A 19683-nucleotide genomic window follows, 5' to 3' on the forward strand; every position below is an offset into this window, starting at 1 on the left:
AGGACAGAACTGCTCAGGATGAAGTAAGCCAAGGGCTGGCCCGGCTGTGCTGGAAGGAACAGCAGATGTTGGTTTAAACCGAAGGTAGACACGAAAAGCTGGAGTAACTCAGCAGGTCAGGCAGCATCTCTGGAGGAAAGGAATAGGTGACGTTTCGTGTCTCGACCCAAAACATCACCGATTCCTTTTCTCCGCAGCGGTAGAGTTGCTGCCTCACAGCGCCAGAGACCCGGGTTCGACCCTGACTACGGGCGCTGTCTGTGCGGAATTTGTACGTTCCCCGTGACCTGCATGGGTTTTCACCGGGTGCTCCGGTTTCCTCCCACACTCCCAAAGACGTGCAGGTTTCGTAGGTTGATTGGCTTCGGTAAAAATGGTAAATTGCCCCTGGCTGCGTGTAGGATAGTGCACGTGCTCGCCGATCGCTGGTCGGCGTGGACTCGGTGGGCCTGTTTCCGCGCTGCATGTCTGAGGTAAATGAGTGAGGGCACAGTGGCGTGTTAGGCTTGGCTGTGTGGTGCTGCAAATGCCCACAGTGCAGTAGATACTATGTCTTTACTATCCGCACTGTCAGCACTTTAGCACTATCACTGCCCAGAGACAGGCAACATTGACCCAGACGATGCGGGCGGCACGGTGGCGCAGCAGTAGAGTTGCTGCCTTACAGCGAATGTAGCACCAGAGACCCGGGTTCCATCCCGACTACGGGCGCCATCTGTACGGAGTTTGCACATTCTCCCCGTGACCTGTGTGGAGTTTTCTCCGAGATCTTCGGTTTCCTCCCACACTCCAAAGTCGTACAGGTTTGTAGGTTAATTGGCTTGGTAAATGTTTTTAAAAAATGGTCCCTGGTGGGTGTAGGATAGTGTTAATGTGCGGGGATCGCTGGTCGGTGCGGACCCGGTGGGCCGAAGGGCCTGTTTCCGCGCTGTATCTCTAAACTAATCTAAAAGGGACGGTCGATGTTCTTTGGAATGAACATTGACTTCTCCAACTTCAAGTAATCCTTGCGTTCCCTCTCTCTCCATCCCTCCCCCTTCCCAGTTCTCCCACCAGTCTGACCTTCCCCTGATTGAATTATTATCTCTGTTTGCTTTGTTCTCACCTTCCCCCAATGATCTATTCTACATTTTCCTTATAGACAATAGGTGCAGGAGGAGGCCATTCGGCCCTTCGGGCCAGCACCGCAGTGGGTTCATGTGCGGGGATCACTGGTCGGCGCGGACCCAGTGGGCAGAAAGGGCCTGTTTCCGCGCTGTCTCTCTAAACTAAAGATAAAAGACACAATATGCTAGAGTAACTCAGCGGGGCAGGCAGCATCTCTGGAGAGAAGGAATGGGCGATGTTTTGGGTCAAGACCCTTCTTCAGGCTGGGGGTCAGGGGAGAGGGAGACACTGAGATAAGGAAGGGCATGGTGTGAAAACGAGACGTCAAAGGGGACAGGGGTCAAGGAAAATGTGGAACAGATCATTGTTGGCTAGGGGAAGGCGACAACGAAGCAAACAGAGATAGAAATTAAATCAGGGGGACAAACAGACTGGTCGGAGAACTGACAATGGGGAGGGACTGAGAGAGAGGGAAAGCAAGGTTTACTTGGACAGCAGAGAAGTCAATATTCATGACCCAGCCTCTGCTCACTACACTGTATACAGGGCGAGCGATGGTCGGCATGGACCCGTTGGGCCGAAGGGCCTGACTACACACTGTATCTCTGGAACTAAACTAAACCACTGCATCAGAGATGCATCAATAGTGAAAGGCCTGGATAGAGTGGATGCGGAGAGGGCATTTCACACGCCCATCCTTTACCCCGCCATTCAATCGTGGCATGGTTTCCCTCTCAAACCCCATTCTCCTGCCTCCTCCCCATAACCCCGTACTAACAAGACTGTGTCAATCTCCATATGAGGGCGTGCAGCGTAGGTTTACTAGGTTAATTCCCGGAATGGCGGGACTGTCGTATGTTGAAAGACTGGAGCGACTAGGCTTGTATACACTGGAATTTAGAAGGATGAGAGGAGATCTTATCGAAACGTACAAGATTATCAAGGGGTTGGACACGTTAGAGGCAGGAAACATGTTCCCAATGTTGGGGGAGTCCAGAACCAGGGGGCCACAGTTTAAGAATAAGGGGTAGGCCATTTAGAACTGAGATGAGGAAAACCTTTTTCAGTCAGAGTTGTGAATCTGTGGAATTCTCTGCCTCAGAAGGCAGTGGAGGCCAATTCTCTGAATGCATTCAAGAGAGAGCTAGATAGAGCTCTTAAGGATAGCGGTGTCAGGGGGTATGGGGAGAAGGCAGGAACGGGGTACAGATTGAGAATGATCAGCCATGATCACATTGAATGGCGGTGCTGGCTCGAAGGGCCGAATGGCCTCCTCCTGCACCTATTGTCTATTGTCTATTAAATATATCGATCGATTTTACCTCCACCGCCGTCTGTGTCAATGAGTTCCACAGATTTAACACCCTCTGGTTAAAGAAACTCCTCCTCATCCCCTTCCTAATGGTAAGTCTTTTAATTCTGAGGCTGTGACCTCTGGTCCTAGACTCTCCCGCTGGTGGAAACATCCTCTAGAGACAGTCACGGAGTGTGCAAACAGGCCCCATGGCCCAACTTGCCCACACCGGCCAACATGTCAATAGACAATAGACAATAGACAATAGACAATAGGTGCAGGAGTAGGCCATTCAGCCCTTCGAGCCAGCACCGCCATTCAATGCGATCATGGCTGATCACTATCAATCAGTACCCCGTTCCTGCCTTCTCCCCATACCCCCTCACTCCGCTATCCTTAAGAGCTCTATCCAGCTCTCTCTTGAAAGCATCCAACGAACTGGCCTCCACTGCCTTCTGAGGCAGAGAATTCCACACCTTCACCACCCTCTGACTGAAAAAGTTCTTCCTCATCTCCGTTCTAAATGGCCTACCCCTTATTCTCAAACTGTGGCCCCTTGTTCTGGACTCCCCCAACATTGGGAACATGTTATCTGCCTCTAATGTGTCCAATCCCCTAATTATCTTATATGTTTCAATAAGATCCCCCCTCATCCTTCTAAATTCCAGTGTATACAAGCCCAATCGCTCCAGCCTTTCAACATACGACAGTCCCGCCATTCCGGGAATTAATCTAGTGAACCTACGCTGCACGCCCTCCATAGCAAGAATATCCTTCCTCAAATTTGGAGACCAAAACTGCACACAGTACTCCAGGTGCGGTCTCACCAGGGCCCGGTACAACTGTAGAAGGACCTCTTTGCTCCTATACTCAACTCCTCTTGTTACGAAGGCCAACATTCCATTGGCTTTCTTCACTGCCTGCTGAACCTGCATGCTTCCTTTCATTGACTGATGCACTAGGACACCCAGATCTCGTTGAACTCCCCCTCCTCCTCCCATCTTACACTAGTCCCACCTGCCTGCGTTTGGTCCATATCCCTCCAAACCCGTCCTATCCACGTACCTGTCTGAATGTTTCTTAAACATCGTCATGGTCTCTGCCTCAACTACCTCGTTCCCTACACCCTCTGTGTGAAAACGTTACCCCTCAGGTCCCGATTAAATCTTCCCCCCCCTCATGTTAAAACCCCACTCGTGGGAGAGAGAGTCTTGGTCCAGAGGCCACAGCCTTGAATACTGTGTGTGTGTGGGGGTACTGGGGGTGTGTGTGGGGTACTGGGGGTGTGTGTTGGGGACTGGGTGTGTGTGTGGGTACTGGGTGTGTGTGTTGGGGTACTGGGTGTGTGTGTGTGGGGTACTGGGTGTGTGTGTGTGTTGGGGTACTGGGTGTGTGTGTGGGGGTACTGGGTGTGTGCGTGTGTGGGGGTACTGGGGGGGGTGTGTGGGAGTACTGGGGGGGTGTGTTGGGGTACTGGGGGGTGTGTGTGTGTGTGGGGGTACTGGGGGTGTGTGTGTGTGGGGTACTGGGGGTGTGTGTGTGGGGGTACTGGGGGTGTGTGTGTGTGTTGGGGTACTGGGGTGTGTGTGTGTGTGTGGGGTACTGGGGGTGTGTGTGTGGGGGGGATACTGGGGGGGGTGTGTGTGGGGTACTGGGGGTGTGTGTGTGTGTGGGGTACTGGGGGTGTGTGTGTGGGGGTACTGGGGGTGTGTGTGTGTGTTGGGGTACTGGGGTGTGTGTGTGGGGTACTGGGGTGTGTGTGTGTGTGTTGGGGTACTGGGGGGAGTGTGTGTGTGTGTGGGGTACTGGGGGTGTGTGTGTGGGGTACTGGGGGTGTGTGTGTGTGTGTGGGGGGTACGGGGTGTGTGTGTGGGGGATACTGGGGGTGTGTGTGGGGGGTACTGGGGGTGTGTGTGTGTGTGTGTGGGGGGGTACTGGGGGTGGTGTGTTGGGGTACTGGGGGTGTGTGTGTGTGGGGTACTGGGGGTGTGTGTGTGTGGGGGTACTGGGGGTGTGTGTGTGTGTGTGTGTGTGGGGGTACGGGGGGTGTGTGTGTGTGTGGGGGTACTGGGGGGGAGGTCTCTGCGTGTGGGGGTACTGGGTGTGTGTGTGTGTGTGTGTGTGTGTGTGTGTGTGTGTGTGTGTGTGTGTGTGTGTGTGTGTGTGTGTGTGTGTGTGTGTGTGTGTGTGTGGGGGGGTACTGGGTGTGTGTGTGTGTGTGTAGGGTACTGGGGGTGTGTGTGTGTGTGTGTTGGGGAGTCTGTGTGTGGGGGTACTGGGGGTGTGTGTGTGTGTGTGTTGGGGAGTCTGTGTGTGGGGGTACTGGGGGTGTGTGTGGGGGTACTGGGGGTGTGTGTGTGTGTGTGTGTGTGGGGGTGTGTGTGTGGGTGTGTGTGTGTGTGTGTGTGTGTGGGGGGGTACTGGGGGTGTGTGTGTGTGTGTGTTGGGGAGTCTGTGTGTGGGGGTACTGGGGGTGTGTGTGGGGGTGTGTGTGGGGGTACTGGGTGTGTGTGTGTGTGTGTGTGTGTGTGTGTGTGTGTGTGTGTGGGGGTACTGGGTGTGTGTGTGTGTGTGTGTGTGTGTGTGTGTGTGTGTGTGTGTGTGTGTGTGTGTGTGTGTGTGTGGGTACTGGGTGTGTGTGTGTGTGTGTGTGTGTGTGTGTGTGTGTGTGTGGGGGGGGTACTGGGTGTGTGTGTGTGTGTGTGTGTGTGTGTGTGTGTGTGTGTGTGTGTGTGTGTGTGTGTGTGTGTGTGTGTGTGTGTGGGGGTACTGGGTGTGTGTGTGTGTGTGTGTGTGTGTGTGTGTGTGTGTGTGGGGGTACTGGGTGTGTGTGTGGGTGTGTGTGTGTGTGTGTGTGTGTGTGTGTGTGTGGGGGTACTGGGTGTGTGTGTGTGTGTGTGTGTGTGTGTGTGTGTGTGTGTGTGTGTGTGTGTGTGTGGGGGTACTGGGTGTGTGTGTGTGTGTGTGTGGGGGGGGGGTACACACCAGTGCGATGGAGATACGCAGGATGGACAGCAGGGTGCGGGGGGAGGTGAAGGTGGTGTCCTTGTTGACCCTTGACTCCTTCCTCATCTCCACGTAGGCGGCAGTGATGTAGTCAGCTAGCGATTCGGGGATCACCGGCTCCTTCGTCTTGCACAGCGTGATGTAGCGCCTGGACGGGAGGGAGAGAGGGAGAGGGTCGGCACGGTCACACACGATCCTGTACGGGAGGGGGAGAGGGGAAGGCCGGCACGGTCACACACGATCCTGTACGGGAGGGGAGGGGCGGCACGGTCACACACGTTCCTGAACGGGAGGAGAGGGAGAGTGGAAGGCCGGCACAGTCACACACGTTCCTGAACGGGAGGGAGAGAGAGGAAGGTCGGCAGTCACACGTTCCTGAACGGGAAGGAGAGAGGGGAAGGCCGGCACGGTCACACACGTTCCTGAACGGGAGGAGGAGAGGGGAAGGCCGGCACGGTCACACACGTTCCTGAACGGGAGGGAGAGAGGGGAAGGCCGGCACGGTCACACACGTTCCTGAACGGGAGGAGAGGGGGAGAGAGGAAGGTCGGCACGGTCACACACGTTCCTGAACGGGAGGAGAGGGAGAGGGGAAGGCCGGCACGGTAACACACACGTTCCTGAACGGGAGGAGAGGGAGAGAGGGGAAGGCCGGCACGGTCACACACGTTCCTGAACGGGAGGAGGAGAGGGGAAGGCCGGCACGGTCACACACGTTCCTGAACGGGAGGAGAGGGGAAGGCCGGCACGGTCACACACGATCCTGAACGGGAGGGAGAGAGGGGAAGGCCGGCACGGTCACACACGTTCCTGAACGGGAGGAGAGGGGAAGGCCGGCACGGTCACACACGATCCTGAACGGGAGGGAGAGAGGGGAAGGCCGGCACGGTCACACACGTTCCTGAACGGGAGGAGAGGGGGAGAGAGGAAGGTCGGCACGGTCACACACGTTCCTGAACGGGAGGAGAGGGAGAGGGGAAGGCCTGCACGGTCACACACGTTCCTGAACGGGAGGAGAGGGGGAGAGAGGAAGGTCGGCACGGTCACACACGTTCCTGAACGGGAGGAGAGGGAGAGGGGAAGGCCGGCACGGTCACACACGTTCCTGAACGGGAGGGAGAGGGGAAGGCCGGCACGGTCACACACGTTCCTGAACGGGAGGGAGAGAGTGGAAGGCCGGCACGGTCACACACGTTCCTGAACGGGAGGGAGAGAGTGGAAGGCCGGCACGGTCACACACGTTCGGGTGGGGACAGGAAAGGTTTAGAGGGACGCGGGCCAGACGGGACGAGTGTAAACGAGGGAGCGACGTGGTCGGCAGGGACTGGTTGGGCCAAAGGGCCTGTTCCGTGCTGTGTGACTCTACATCACGTGTGGTCAGCCCACACGCACGAGACAAAACACATCAGACCACGGCACACGTGCAACACAGACGGACGGCGCAGACACAGAGAGACCACCCAGATACAGACGGATGACGCAGGCACAGACGGACGACCCAGACAGACAGATGACCCAGACGGACGACCCAGACGGATGACGCAGGCACAGACAGACACCGCAGACAGACAAATAGACGGCGCAGACACAGAACGCAGACACAGGCAGACGACGCAGACGCAGACAAACGACGGACACAGGACATAGATAGACAGACGACGCAGACAGACGGACGACGCAGAAACAGACAGACGGACGACGCAGACATGGATGGACGACGCAGACAGACGGACGATGCAGACAGACAAACGACACAGGCACAAACAGACGACGCAGACAGACAGACGGACGACGCACAGACAGACGGACGACGCACAGACAGACGGACGACGCAGACAAACGACGCACAGACGGACGACGCAGACAGACAAACGACTCACAGACGACGCAGACAGACGGATGACACAGACGGACGACACAGACAGACAAACGACTCACAGACGACGCAGACAGACAGTCGACGCAGAAAGACAGACAGACGATACTGTACCTCATGAGCTTCATGTCGAGCGGCTGGAACTGGGAGGGGGGCTGTTTGCAGTGCTGGTGAACATAGGTGATGTGTTGAGCAAGCCTGAGGGGTGAGGGACAGAAGGTCAGACACAGGTCACCCCACCGCACGCAGCTAAACAAGGGAGGAACAAATTTGGGCAACTCCTCTGCTTCGCGTCAGAGACCAGCACCAACCCAAGCGACTGCCATGTATCTGCCCACTCACCCAACCTACCCAAGTCACCCTGCAGCCTCATAGCATCCTCCTCGCAGCTCACACTGCCACCCAGCTTTGTGTCATCCGCAAACTTGGAGATGTTACATTTAATTATCTCGTCTAAATCGTTAATGTATATTGTAAATAACAGGGGTCCCAGCACCGAGCCTTGCGGCACCCCACTAGTCACTGCCTGCCATTCTGGAAAGGACCCGTTAATTACTACTCTTTGCTTCCTGTCTGCCAACCAGTTCTCTATCCATGTCAATACCCTACCCCCAATGCCATGTGCTCTAATTTTGCACACTAATCTCACGTGTGGGACCTTGTCAAAGGCTTTTTGAAAGTCCAGATACACTACATCCACTGGCTCTCCCTTGTCCAATCTACTTGTTACATCCTCAAAACATTCCAGAAGATTAGTCAAGCATGATTTACCCTTCATAAATCCATGCTGACTTTGACCGATCCTGTCACTGATTCCCATAACATCTTTAATAATCGACTCCACCATCTTCCCCACTACCGATGTCAGGCTAACTGGTCTGTAATTCCCCGTTTTCTCTCTCCCTCCTTTCTTAAAAAGTGGGGTTACATTGGCTAACCCTCCAGTCAGTCCACAGGAACTGATCCAGAGTTGAGAGAACATTGAAAAATGATCACCAATGCATCCACGATTTCTAGGGTCACCTCCTTGAGTACTCTGGGATTCAGACCATCAGGCCCTGGGGATGTATCTGCCTTCAGTCCCAACAGTTTACCTGACACCATTTTCTGACCAATGTGGATTCCCCTCAGTTCCTTCCTCCCACTAGATCCTCGGTCTCCTAGTATTGCCGGGAGATTGTTTGTGTCTTCCTCAGTGAAGACAGAACCAAAGTACTCGTTTAAATGTTCTGCCATTTCTCTGTTTCCCCATTATAAATTCACCTGTCCCTGACTGTAAGGGACCTACATTCATCTTCACTAATCTTTACCTAAAGAAACTTTTACAGTCAGTTTTTATATTCCCTGCAAGCTTTCTTTCATGCTGATGCAGTGAACAGATTGGGTGGACGCACAGAGTCTCTTGCCCAGAGCGGGGGAATCGTGAAGCAGAGGACATAGGCGGGCAGTGAAGGGAGAGGGGATTTTAAGTTTTTTAGTTTAGAGACACAGCCCTTTGGCCCCCCAAGTCCACGCCGAACACCAATCCCCACACATCAACAGTAGCCTACACACACTACGGACAATTTATACCACAGGTTTCCAACCTGGGGTAAGTTTACCCCCATAGGGTAAATATCGCCTACCATTATTGTTATTTGAACTTAAAATAATAATGTTAAAAACAGTATTTTACATTTTCCCCTTTGTCAGTTGCTTTATTATGGTGGAAGTGTAAACTCAAATTACTGAACAAAACAGGGTGGGGGTAAATTTACTTTCGAAAAGTTTTAGATTTTTTAGATTTAGATTTAGAGATACAGCGCGGAAACCGGCCCTTCGGCCCACTGGGTCCGTGCCGCCCAGTGATCCCCGCACACTAACACTATCCTACACACACTAGGGACAATTTTTACATTTACCCAGTCAATTAACCTACAAACCTGCACGTCTTTGGAGTGTGGGAGGAAACCGAAGATCTCGGAGAAAACCCACGCAGGTCAAGGGGAGAACGTACAAACTCCGTACAGACGGCGCCCGTAGTCGGGATCGAACCTGAGTCTCCGGCGCTGCATTCGCTGTAAGGCAGCAACTCTACCGCTGCACGGCCCATAGTTGCCAGGGGTAAACGGGACGATAAAGCCCTGATTTATATTCACACCAAGCCAATCAGCCTACAAAGCTGCACGTCTTTGGAGTGTGGGAGGAAACCGGAGCGCCCAGAGAAAACCCACGCAGGTCACGGGGAGAACAGGCACGTACAGGCAGCACCCGTAGTCGGGATGGAACCCGGGTCTCTGGCGCTGTAAAGCAGCAACTCTACCGCTGCGCTACCGTGCCGCCCACTACAACTAACTAACTTGCAAAGTAAAACAAAATGTGGATCGACCCTCCCTCCCTCCCTCCGCTCACCAAACCCAGGCCCGTTAGAGACCAGGTTTCTGTCCCTCTCTGCTTCTCCAACACCACCATTCATTCCCCCTTCAGTCTTCCCATCAAAGGCTGGCATCCAGCCATGGGATAATCCCCACCCTCCCTGTTTATCGAGTGGATATATAATTACTGATGCTCTGAAGAGATTGGATAGACGCACAGAATCGGGGGAATCCAGAACCAGACATCGGTTTAAGGTGAGGGAAGGAAGATTTGAAAGGAATCTGAGGGTACCTTATCAGGCAAGAGGTCAAAAGAATAGGAATAGAACGAAGCCATTCGGCCCATCAAGTCTACTCTGCCATTCAATCCATGGCTGATCTATCTCTCCGTTCTCCTGATCCCATGACCATCGGCTTGATTGAGTGGCGGCTGACCCACGGCCTAACTCTGCTCCTGGAGCAGATGGACACAGGCACACAAACCTCAGGTCGTTTTCCCGGTCGGGCTTGTCCTGAATCAGCCACAGCAGGTCGAACCTGGAGAGCAGGGCGGCAGGGAGCTGGACGTTCTGCTCGATGGTCTTCTTGGGGTTGTAGCGTCCGTAGGCAGGGTTGGCCGCAGCCAGTATGGAGCAGCGTGCGTTCAGCGTTGTCATAATGCCCGCCTGCAACGAGAGGCACCGTCACCCACACGCCGTCTCACCGCACCGACACCGACAGCCCCCCCGGACACGTTCAACCCAACCGGAACCTCCCCCAACCACAGGGGAGACGCTTCTTGGAGGGAACGCGAGGGGGAGACGCTTCCTGTTGGAGGGAACGTGAGGGGGGGCGTTCTTGTTGGAGGGAACGTGAGGGGGAGAGGCTTCTTAGAGGGAACGTGAGGGGGAGACGTTCATATTGGAGGAAAGGTGAGGGGGAGACGCTTCTTGGAGGGAACGTGAGGGGGGGCGTTCTTGTTGGAGGGAACGTGAGGGGGAGACGCTTCCTGTTGGAGGGAAGGTGAGGGGAGACGCTTCTTGTTGGAGGGAAGGTGAGGGGGAGACGCTTCTTGTTGGGGGGAAGGTGAGGGGGAGACACTTCTTGTTGGGGGGAAGGTGAGGGGGAGACACTTCTTCTTGGAGGGAAGGTGAGGGGGAGACACTTCTTGGAGGGAACGTGAGGGGAGACGCTTCTTGGAGGGAAGGTGAGGGGGGGACACTTGTTGGAGGGAAGGTGAGGGGGAGACACTTCTTGGAGGGAACGTGAGGGGAGACGCTTCTTGGAGGGAAGGTGAGGGGGGGACACTTGTTGGAGGGAAGGTGAGGGGGAGACACTTCTTGGAGGGAACGTGAGGGGGAGACGTTCTTGTTGGAGGGAACGTGAGGGGGGGACACTTGTTGGAGGGAAGGTGAGGGGGAGACGCTCTTGTTGGAGGGAACGTGAGGGGGAGACACTTCTTGGAGGGAAGGTGAGGGGCAGACCTTCTTATTGAAACATATAAGATAATTAGGGGATTGGACACATTAGAGGCAGGAAACATGTTCCCAATGTTGGGGGAGTCCAGAACAGGGGTCCACAGTTTAAAAATAAGGGGTAGGCCATTTAGAACGGAGATGAGGAAGAACTTTTTCAGTCAGAGAGTGGTGAGGGTGTGGAATTCTCTGCCTCAGAAGGCAGTGGAGGCCAGTTCGTTGGATGCTTTCGAGAGCTGGATAGAGCTCTTAAGGATAGCGGAGTGAGGGGGTATGGGGAGAAGGCAGGAACGGGGTACTGATTGAGTGATCAGCCATGATCGCATTGAATGGCGGTGCTGGTTCGAAGGGCTGAATGGCCTCCTCCTGCACCTATTGTCTATTGTTGGAGGGAAGGTGAGGGGGAGACGTTCTTGTTGGAGGGAAGGTGAGGGGGAGACGCTTCCTGTTGGAGGGAACGTAAGGGGGGGACGTTCTTGTTGGAGGGTACTTGCCTTTGCGATGGAGATGGTCTGCTGTTCCATCACCTCGTGGATAGCAGTCCTGTCGGAGTCCATCATCTTGTCAAACTCGTCGATGCAGCAGACGCCCTGGTCAGCCAGCACCAGCGCCCCGCCCTCCAGGATCATCTCTCCCGTCACCGTGGCCTTCATCACTGCCGCCGTCAGCCCCACGCCCGATGAACCGCGGCCCGTCGTGTACTGACCTGCGGGTACAGCCTCGTTATTGCCACTCGCGGACCCCAGCGCAACCCGGACAGCGAAAGGCGCAGGAAAAAAACTTGCAGATGCTGGTCCAGATCAAAGGTAGACACAACATGCTGGAGTAACTCAGCGGGGCAGGCAGCATCTGAAGAAGGGTCTCGACCCAAAACATCACCCATTCATTCAGAGTCTGAAGAAGGGTCTCAACCCAAATCATCACCCATTCATTCAGTCTCAAGGGTCTCGACCCAAAACATCACCCTTTCATTCAGAGTCTGAAGAAGGGTCTCAACCCAAATCATCACCCATTCATTCAGAGTCTCAAGGGTCTCAATCCGAAACATCACCCATTCCGTCAGTCAGAAGAAGGGTCTCGACCCAAAACATCACCCATTCTTCAGTCTGAAGAAGGGTCTCGACCCAAAACATCACCCATTCTTCAGTCTGAAGAAGGGTCTCGACCCAAAACATCACCCATTCTTCAGTCTGAAGAAGGGTCTCGACCCAAAACATCACCCATTCTTCAGTCTGAAGAAGGGTCTCGACCCAAAACATCCAAAGACACACTCCAAAGACGTACAGGTATGTAGGTTAATTGGCTGGGTAGATGTAAAAAATTGTCCCTAGTGGGTGTAGGATAGTGTTAATGTGCGGGGATCACTGGGCGGCACGGACTTGGAGGGCCGAAAAGGCCTGTTTCCGGCTGTATATATATATGATATGATATGATATGATAATCACCCATTCTTCAGTCTGAAGAAGGGTCTCAACCCAAATCATCACCCATTCTTCAGTCTGAAGAAGGGTCTCGACCCAAAAAATCACCCATTCATTCAGAGTCTGAAGAAGGGTCTCAACCCAAAACGTCACCTAGAGGTGCTGCCTGTCCCACTGAGTTACTCCAACAGTTTGTGTCCATCTCCAATACCTAAAGGGGCCGCTCCTTGCCTTCTGGCTGCACTTCACACCCACCTCCCTCATCTTTGGACCCCCTGTGCGTAGGGGAGAGGGTGGGGTGGGGGGGGGTGAAGATGTCCTGGTCACGTTGCATCCTGGGCCAGGCCAAGCTGGCCATCTGTGAGTCACGGCGCCGGGCGGAAGAGGGCTCTGCCCGAGCCGGCTGCCTGCCCCTTTTCCGGGGTCACGTCCACGCCCGGGCGGCACGAGAGAGGGTCTACGCGCTGCCCAAAGGCACCCTGGGGGATCTCCGGGAAAGCGGGGGGTGGAATACATCCTTGACAAGGATTGTGAAATAGTTATTTAAGATTCAGAATTGAAGAATATTTGTTTTACCCCGTTTTGTGGTGGTGGGTTTGTTTGTATTGTTTTGTATAGTCCATATCATCAACAGAAAACAGTGAGCGGCCTGGATAGAGTGGATGTGGAGAGGAGGTTTCCACTAGTGGGAGAGTCTAGGACCAGAGGGCACAGCCTCAGAATAAAAGGGCGCACTTTTCGGAAGGAGATGAGGAGAAACTTCTTTAGCCAGAGGGTGGTGAATCTGTGGAATTCTTTGCCACAGACGGCTGTGGAGGCCACAAGTCAGTGGGTATTTTTAAGGCAGAGATAGATTCTTGATTAGTGCGAGTGTCAGGGGTTATGGAGTTAGGAGGGAGATAGATCAGCCATGATTGAATGGCGGAGTTGACTTAATCTGCTCTTATCACTTCTGACCTTGTGATCTTACGAGCATGTGACATTCACTTTAGACTTTCTTTTAGTCAGAGGGCGGTGAATCTGTGGAATTCATTGGCACAGACGGCTGTGGAGGCCACAAGTCAGTGGATATTTTTAAGGCAGAGATAGATTCTTGATTAGTGCGGGTGTCAGGGGTAATCGGCTGGAGAATGGGGTTAGGGGAGATAGATGTGCCACGATTGAATGGCAGAGTGTACGATGGGCCGAATGGTCTAATTCTGCTCCTATCACTTCTGAATGTGAAAAGCTTCGCTCTGCATGCTGCCCAAAGAGGTTAGATGTACCGTAAGTAAATCTCATCACATCAAACTCAAGTACAACAGGTAGAGCAATGGGGCATAAGAAAATAACTGCAGATGCTGGTACAAATCGATTTATTCACAAAATGCTGGAGTAACTCAGCAGGTCAGGCAGCATCTCGGGAGAGAAGGAATGGGTGACGTTTCGGGTCGAGACACTTCTTCAGACTGATGTCATCAGTCTCGACCCGAAACGTCACCCATTCCTTCTCTCCCGAGATGCTGCCTGACCTGTTGAGTTACTCCAGCATTTTGTGAATAGAGCAATGGGGCAGATGCAGATTGCGGAATAGTTCTCAACATTGTCGCGCACCAGTTACAAAGTCCAACGGCCACGATGCGAGAGAGGGGAATTGGACAGGACCCCAGCTTATGGAAGGGCCGTTCAGACGTGTGGAGTTTGTACGTGGGGCTTTCACCAGTCGCTCCAACACCCCAAAGACGGGCAGGGATGTAGGTTAATATCCCCTCTGTAAATAGGGGCGGCACGGTGGCGCAACGGTAGAGTTGCTGCTTTACAGCGAATGCAGCGCCGGTGACTCAGGTTCGATCCTGACTACGGGTGCTGCACTGTAAGGAGTTTGTACTTTCTCCCCGTGACCTGCATGGGTTTTCTCCGAGATCTTCGGTTTCCTCCCACACTCCAAAGACGTACAGGTATGTAGGTTAATTGGCTGGGTAAATGTAAAGAAAAAAAATTGTCCCTAGTGGGTGTAGGATAGTGTTAATGTACGGGGATCGCTGGGCGGCACGGACTTCGAGGGCCGAAAAGGCCTGTTTCCGGCTGTATATATATGATATGATATGATATGATAAATTGCCCCCAGCGTGTAGCGTGGATGAGAAAGTGGGATGACACTAGTTCCCCATGATGGAGTTCTCAAACACAGGTGGGCCGACGTTTAAAGGTAGGAGGAGGAATTATAGAGGGTCCTGTAGGCAGTTTAATGCTTCAAACAGTGGAGTGGTGCCAGAGGTGGCCGTAGTAAGGTATGGAGGAGTTGGGCTGTCGGGTCTTTATCTGCGCTGAATGCCTCTAAAGACTAAAATCTACTCCGCACTGCAAACCGTCAGCCCGGTACATCGAAACACATTAGATTTAAGCTGCACAAAAACTCAGCGCTGTAGAAGGCTGGCATTACACAGTGGCGCACACAGAGACGCACATACGCACACGGACACACACACGGACAGGCACGCACACACGGACACACACACGCACAGACACACACGCAGACACACACAAACAGACACACACGGACAGACACACACACGGACAGACACACACACACAGAGACACACACACGGACAGACACACACACACACGGACAGACACACACACGGACAGACACACACACACGGACAGACACACGCACACGGACAGACACACGCACACGGACAGACAAGACACACGCACACGGACAGACACTCACACGGACAGACACGCACACACGCACACGGACAGACACACGCACACGGACAGACACACGCACACATGGACAGACACACACACACGGACAAACACACACACACACGGACAGAGACACGCACACACGGACAGGCACGCACACATGGACAGACACACAGGGAAAGACACACACATAGGGGCAGAGACACACACACACGGACAATCACACACATTAACTAGCCCCTGGGTAAGTCCCCCTGACGCCAAGCTCACAGCCCACACATGGCAGCCAGTGTAAGTGGAGTGGGCACTTACTTCTTGGAGCGAGCCGGTCAATGTAGCACAGCAGCTGTGACTTGGCCATGCCGGGATCTCCCATCAGGCAGATGTTGATGTTTCCTGAAAATAACAAGGAGGATCAGCACTGAGTCCAGTCGCGGACGTGACCAGCGGCCAACATTAATTTAGGAGCACAATTTTGACTTAGCATAATTATTATTTATCTGATTGTTTTTGACACTCTTTAAATATATACAAATACGCATACTTTTATATATATACATCCACACTTCTTCACACCCTGCATCCTGTGAAGACTCTATCCCCTACTCCCAATTCCTCCGTCTACGCCGCATCTGCGCCCAGGATGAGGTGTTCATCGGAGATAACCTAGATCATCGGAGATAACCTCATTCTTTAGGGATCGGGGCTTCCCCTCCTCCATTATAGATGAGGCTCTCACTAGGGTCTCTTCTACATCCCGCAGCTCCGCTCTTGCTCCCCCTCCCCCCACTCGCAACAAGGACAGGATCCCCCTCGTTCTCACCTTCCACCCCACCAGCCAGCGGATCCAACAAATCATCCAACAACATTTCCGTCACCTACAACGGGACCCCACCACTGGCCATATCTTCCCATCCCCTCTCCTCTCTGCTTTCCGCACAGACCGCTCCCTCCGTAACTCCCTGGTCCATTCGTCCCTTCCCACCCAAACCACGCCCTCCCCGGGCACTTTCCCCTGCAACCGCATGAGATGCAACACCTGTCCCTTTACCTCCCCCATCAACTCCATCCAAGGACCCAAACAGTCTTTCCAGGTGAGACAGAGGTTCACCTGCACCTCCTCCAACCTCATCTATCATACCCGCTGTTCCAGGTGTCAACTTCTCCACATCGGCGAGACCAAACGCAGGCTCGGCGATCGTTTCGCTGAACACCTTCGCTCAGTCCGCCTTAACCAACCTGATCTCCCGGTGGCTCAGCTCTTCAACTCCCCCTCCCACTCCCAATCTGACCTTTCTGTCCTGGGCCTCCTCCATTGTCAGAGTGAGGCCCAGCGCAAATTGGAGGAACAGCACCTCATATTTCGTTCGGGCAGTTTACACCCCAGCGGTATCAACATTGACTTCTCTAACTTCAACTAACCCTTGCTTTCCCTCTCCCTCCATCCCCTCCCCCTTCCCAGTTCTCCCACCAGTCTTACCGCCTCCGACCTATCTCTGTCCCGCACACTCCCCTGACATCAGTCTGAAGAAGGGTCTCGACCCGAAACGCCACCCATACCTTCTCTCCACAGATGCTGCCTGACCCGCTGAGTTACTCCAGCATTTTGTGGCTATCTTTTATATGTGTGTGTGTGTGTGTGTGCACAGATATATTTTGTTGTTGTTTATTATGGGTTTTACAGAGGACTGTGTTTACATGTCCTTTGTGTTGCTGCAAGAATTTCATTTGTTCCGAATTGGGACATGACAATAAAACACTCTTGACTCGTGAAAGGTTTAGCGGGATATGGGCCAAATGCGAGCTATTGGGATGAACTTAGATGCGGCATCTTGCACGGTGTGGACTAGTTGGGCTGAAGGGCCGGTTTCCGTGCTGCTTGGCAATTAGATTTGGGATTCTGTTCGCAGTTAGTTTCGTTATTTTTTCGTTTAGAGAAGCAGCGGGCAAAAAACAGGTCCTTCGGCCCACCGAGTTCGCCCCGACCTACACGTCTTTGGAGTTGTGGGGGGAAACCGAAGATCTCAGAGAAAACCCACGCAGGTTACGGGGAGAACGTACAAACTCCGTACAGACAGCGCCCGTAGTCAGGACCGAACCCGGGTCTCTGGTGTTGTGAGGCAGCAACTCTACCGCTGTGCCTTGAGGACAGGAGAACAGAGTACTGGCGGGGCCAGAGGTACCCTTTTTGGAAGCACTTGGGAGTGCTGGTGCAGGATTCCCAAAAAAGTTGATTTGCACATCGTATCAGCAGCAAGGAAGGCAAACACATTGCGAGCATTTATTTGGAGGGGACTAGAATACAAAAAGAGGGATGTTATGTTGAGGCTCTGTAAGGCACTGGTCTCAACCCATTTGGAGTATTGCAAGTAATTTTGGGCCCCATACCCGAGGAAGGATGTGATGGCTCTGGGGAGAGTTCGGAGGAGGTTTCACCAGAATTATCTCAGGAATTATCTCACATATGATGAGCGTTTGTCAGCACTGGGCCTGTACTCGTGGAGTTGAGAAGGATGAGGGGGGACCTCATTGAAACTCACAGAATAATGAAAGGCCTGGATAGAGTGGATGTGGAGAGGATGCTTCCACTAGTGGGAGAGTCTAGGACTAGAGGTCACAGACTCAGAATAAAAGGACGTTCCTTTAAGAAGACGAGGAGGAATCTCTAGCCAGACGGTGGTGAATCTGTGGAATTCATTCCCAGAAGGTTGTGGAGGCCACGTCAATGGATATTTCTAAGGCAAAGATTGACAGACTCTTGATGAGACGGGTGTCAGGGGTCATGGGGGAGAAGGCAGAAGAATGGGGTTGAGAGGGAAAGATAGACTGAATGGCGGAGTAAACTTGATAGGCCGAATGGCCTAATTCTGCTCCTATCATTTATGAACATCCTACCGCAACCAGAGAGCCGTCCTGAACTACTATCTGCCTCATTGATGGCCAACGGACTATCTTTAGTATAAGAAAATAACTGCAGATGCTGGTGCAAATCAAAGGTATTTATTCACAAAATGCTGGAGTAACTCAGCAGGTCAGGCAGCATCTCGGGAGAGAAGGAATGGGTGACGTTTCGTGTCGAGACCCTTCTTCAGACTGACTATCTTTGATTAGACTTTACCTTGTACTAAACTTTATTCCCTTATCACGTGTCTGCACTGTGGACGGCTCGACTGTAATCATGTATGATTTTAGATTTTTAGATTTAGAGATACAGCGCAGAAACAGGCCCTTCGGCCCACCGGGTCCGCGCCGCCCAGCGATCCCCGCACATTAACACCATCCTACACCCACTAGGGACAATTTTTACATTTGCCCAGCCAATTAACCTACAAACCTGTACGTCTTTGGAGTGTGGGAGGAAACCGAAGATCTCGGAGAAAACCCACGCAGGTCACGGGGAGAACGTACAAACTCCGTACAGACGGCGCCCGTAGTCGGGATCGAACCTGGGTCTCCGGCGCTGCATTCGCTGTAAGGCAGCAACTCTACCGCTGCGCCACCGTGCCGCCCACACTCTTTCAGGTCTTACAGCCGGCAGGCTGGCACGCAACAAAAGCTTTTCTCTGTACCTCAGCACACGTGACAATAAACCACACTGGGAAGGGCAGAAGCTCGCTCTGCCTGTCGCAGTCCTCACCTCTGATCTTCATGCCTTTGGTAGACTGGTTCACCCCTCCGACCAGGAGTAAGAGCAGGGCCTTCTTCACATCGTCGTGGCCATAGATCTCGGGGGCGATTGAAGCCGCCAGCTTCTCGTAGAAGTCATCCTCTGTAACAAGGCACGGACAGAGTGAAGTTTAGTTCAGAGATACAGCGTGCAAACAGGCCCTTCGGCCCACCGGGTCCGCGCCGCCCAGCGATCCCCGCACACTAACACCACCCTACACCCACTAGGGACAATTTGTACATTTACCAAGCCAATTAACCTACAAACCTGCACGCCTTCGGAGTGTGGGAGGAAACCGAAGATCTCGGAGAAAACCCACGCAGGTCACGAGGAGAACGTACAAACTCCGTACAGACGGCGCCCGTAGTCGGGATGGAACCCGGGTCTCCGGCGCTGCATTCGCTGTAAGGCAGCAACTCTACCGCTGCGCCACTGTGACCGCCCAGGGCTAGGGAATTGCAAACTGAAAGAGGGTCCCGACATGAAACATCACCGATCCATGTGCACGAAAGAACTGCAGATGCTGCTTTAAGTCAAAGATAGACACAAAATGCTGGAGTAACTCAGCGGGTCAGGCAGCATCTCTGGAGAGAAGGCATGGGTGACGACCCGAAACGTTACCCATTCCTTCTCTCTAGAGATGCTGCCTGACCCGCTGAGTTAATCGAGAACTGTATCTTATTTTTAAGCTGGCATCTGCAGTTTTTTCGTTTTGGAGATACAGTGCGGAGACAGGCCCTGAGTCTGCGTCATCCAGCGATCCCCGCACAGCAAACACTATCCTACACACACTACGGACAAGTTGTAATTTTA

General features: G+C 53.3%; 1 protein-coding gene across 1 annotated transcript in view; it reads right to left on the bottom strand.

Annotated features, from left to right (window-relative positions):
- The window catches only part of mcm7 (minichromosome maintenance complex component 7), a 62952-nt gene that overhangs the window by 9290 nt on the left and 33979 nt on the right, over nucleotides 1-19683 (bottom strand). The window contains exons 9-14 of the mRNA XM_078427642.1: nucleotides 18841-18972; nucleotides 15516-15599; nucleotides 11586-11797; nucleotides 10121-10302; nucleotides 7398-7481; nucleotides 5387-5555 (exon numbers count right to left, since the gene is read on the bottom strand). Of these exons, the coding sequence (XP_078283768.1) occupies nucleotides 5387-5555; nucleotides 7398-7481; nucleotides 10121-10302; nucleotides 11586-11797; nucleotides 15516-15599; nucleotides 18841-18972 (863 nt within the window). The remainder of the gene's footprint in view (nucleotides 1-5386; nucleotides 5556-7397; nucleotides 7482-10120; nucleotides 10303-11585; nucleotides 11798-15515; nucleotides 15600-18840; nucleotides 18973-19683) is intronic.

Source organism: Rhinoraja longicauda, chromosome 34 (genome assembly GCF_053455715.1).
Source record: "Rhinoraja longicauda isolate Sanriku21f chromosome 34, sRhiLon1.1, whole genome shotgun sequence".
NCBI classification, from domain to species: Eukaryota; Metazoa; Chordata; class Chondrichthyes; order Rajiformes; family Arhynchobatidae; genus Rhinoraja; species Rhinoraja longicauda.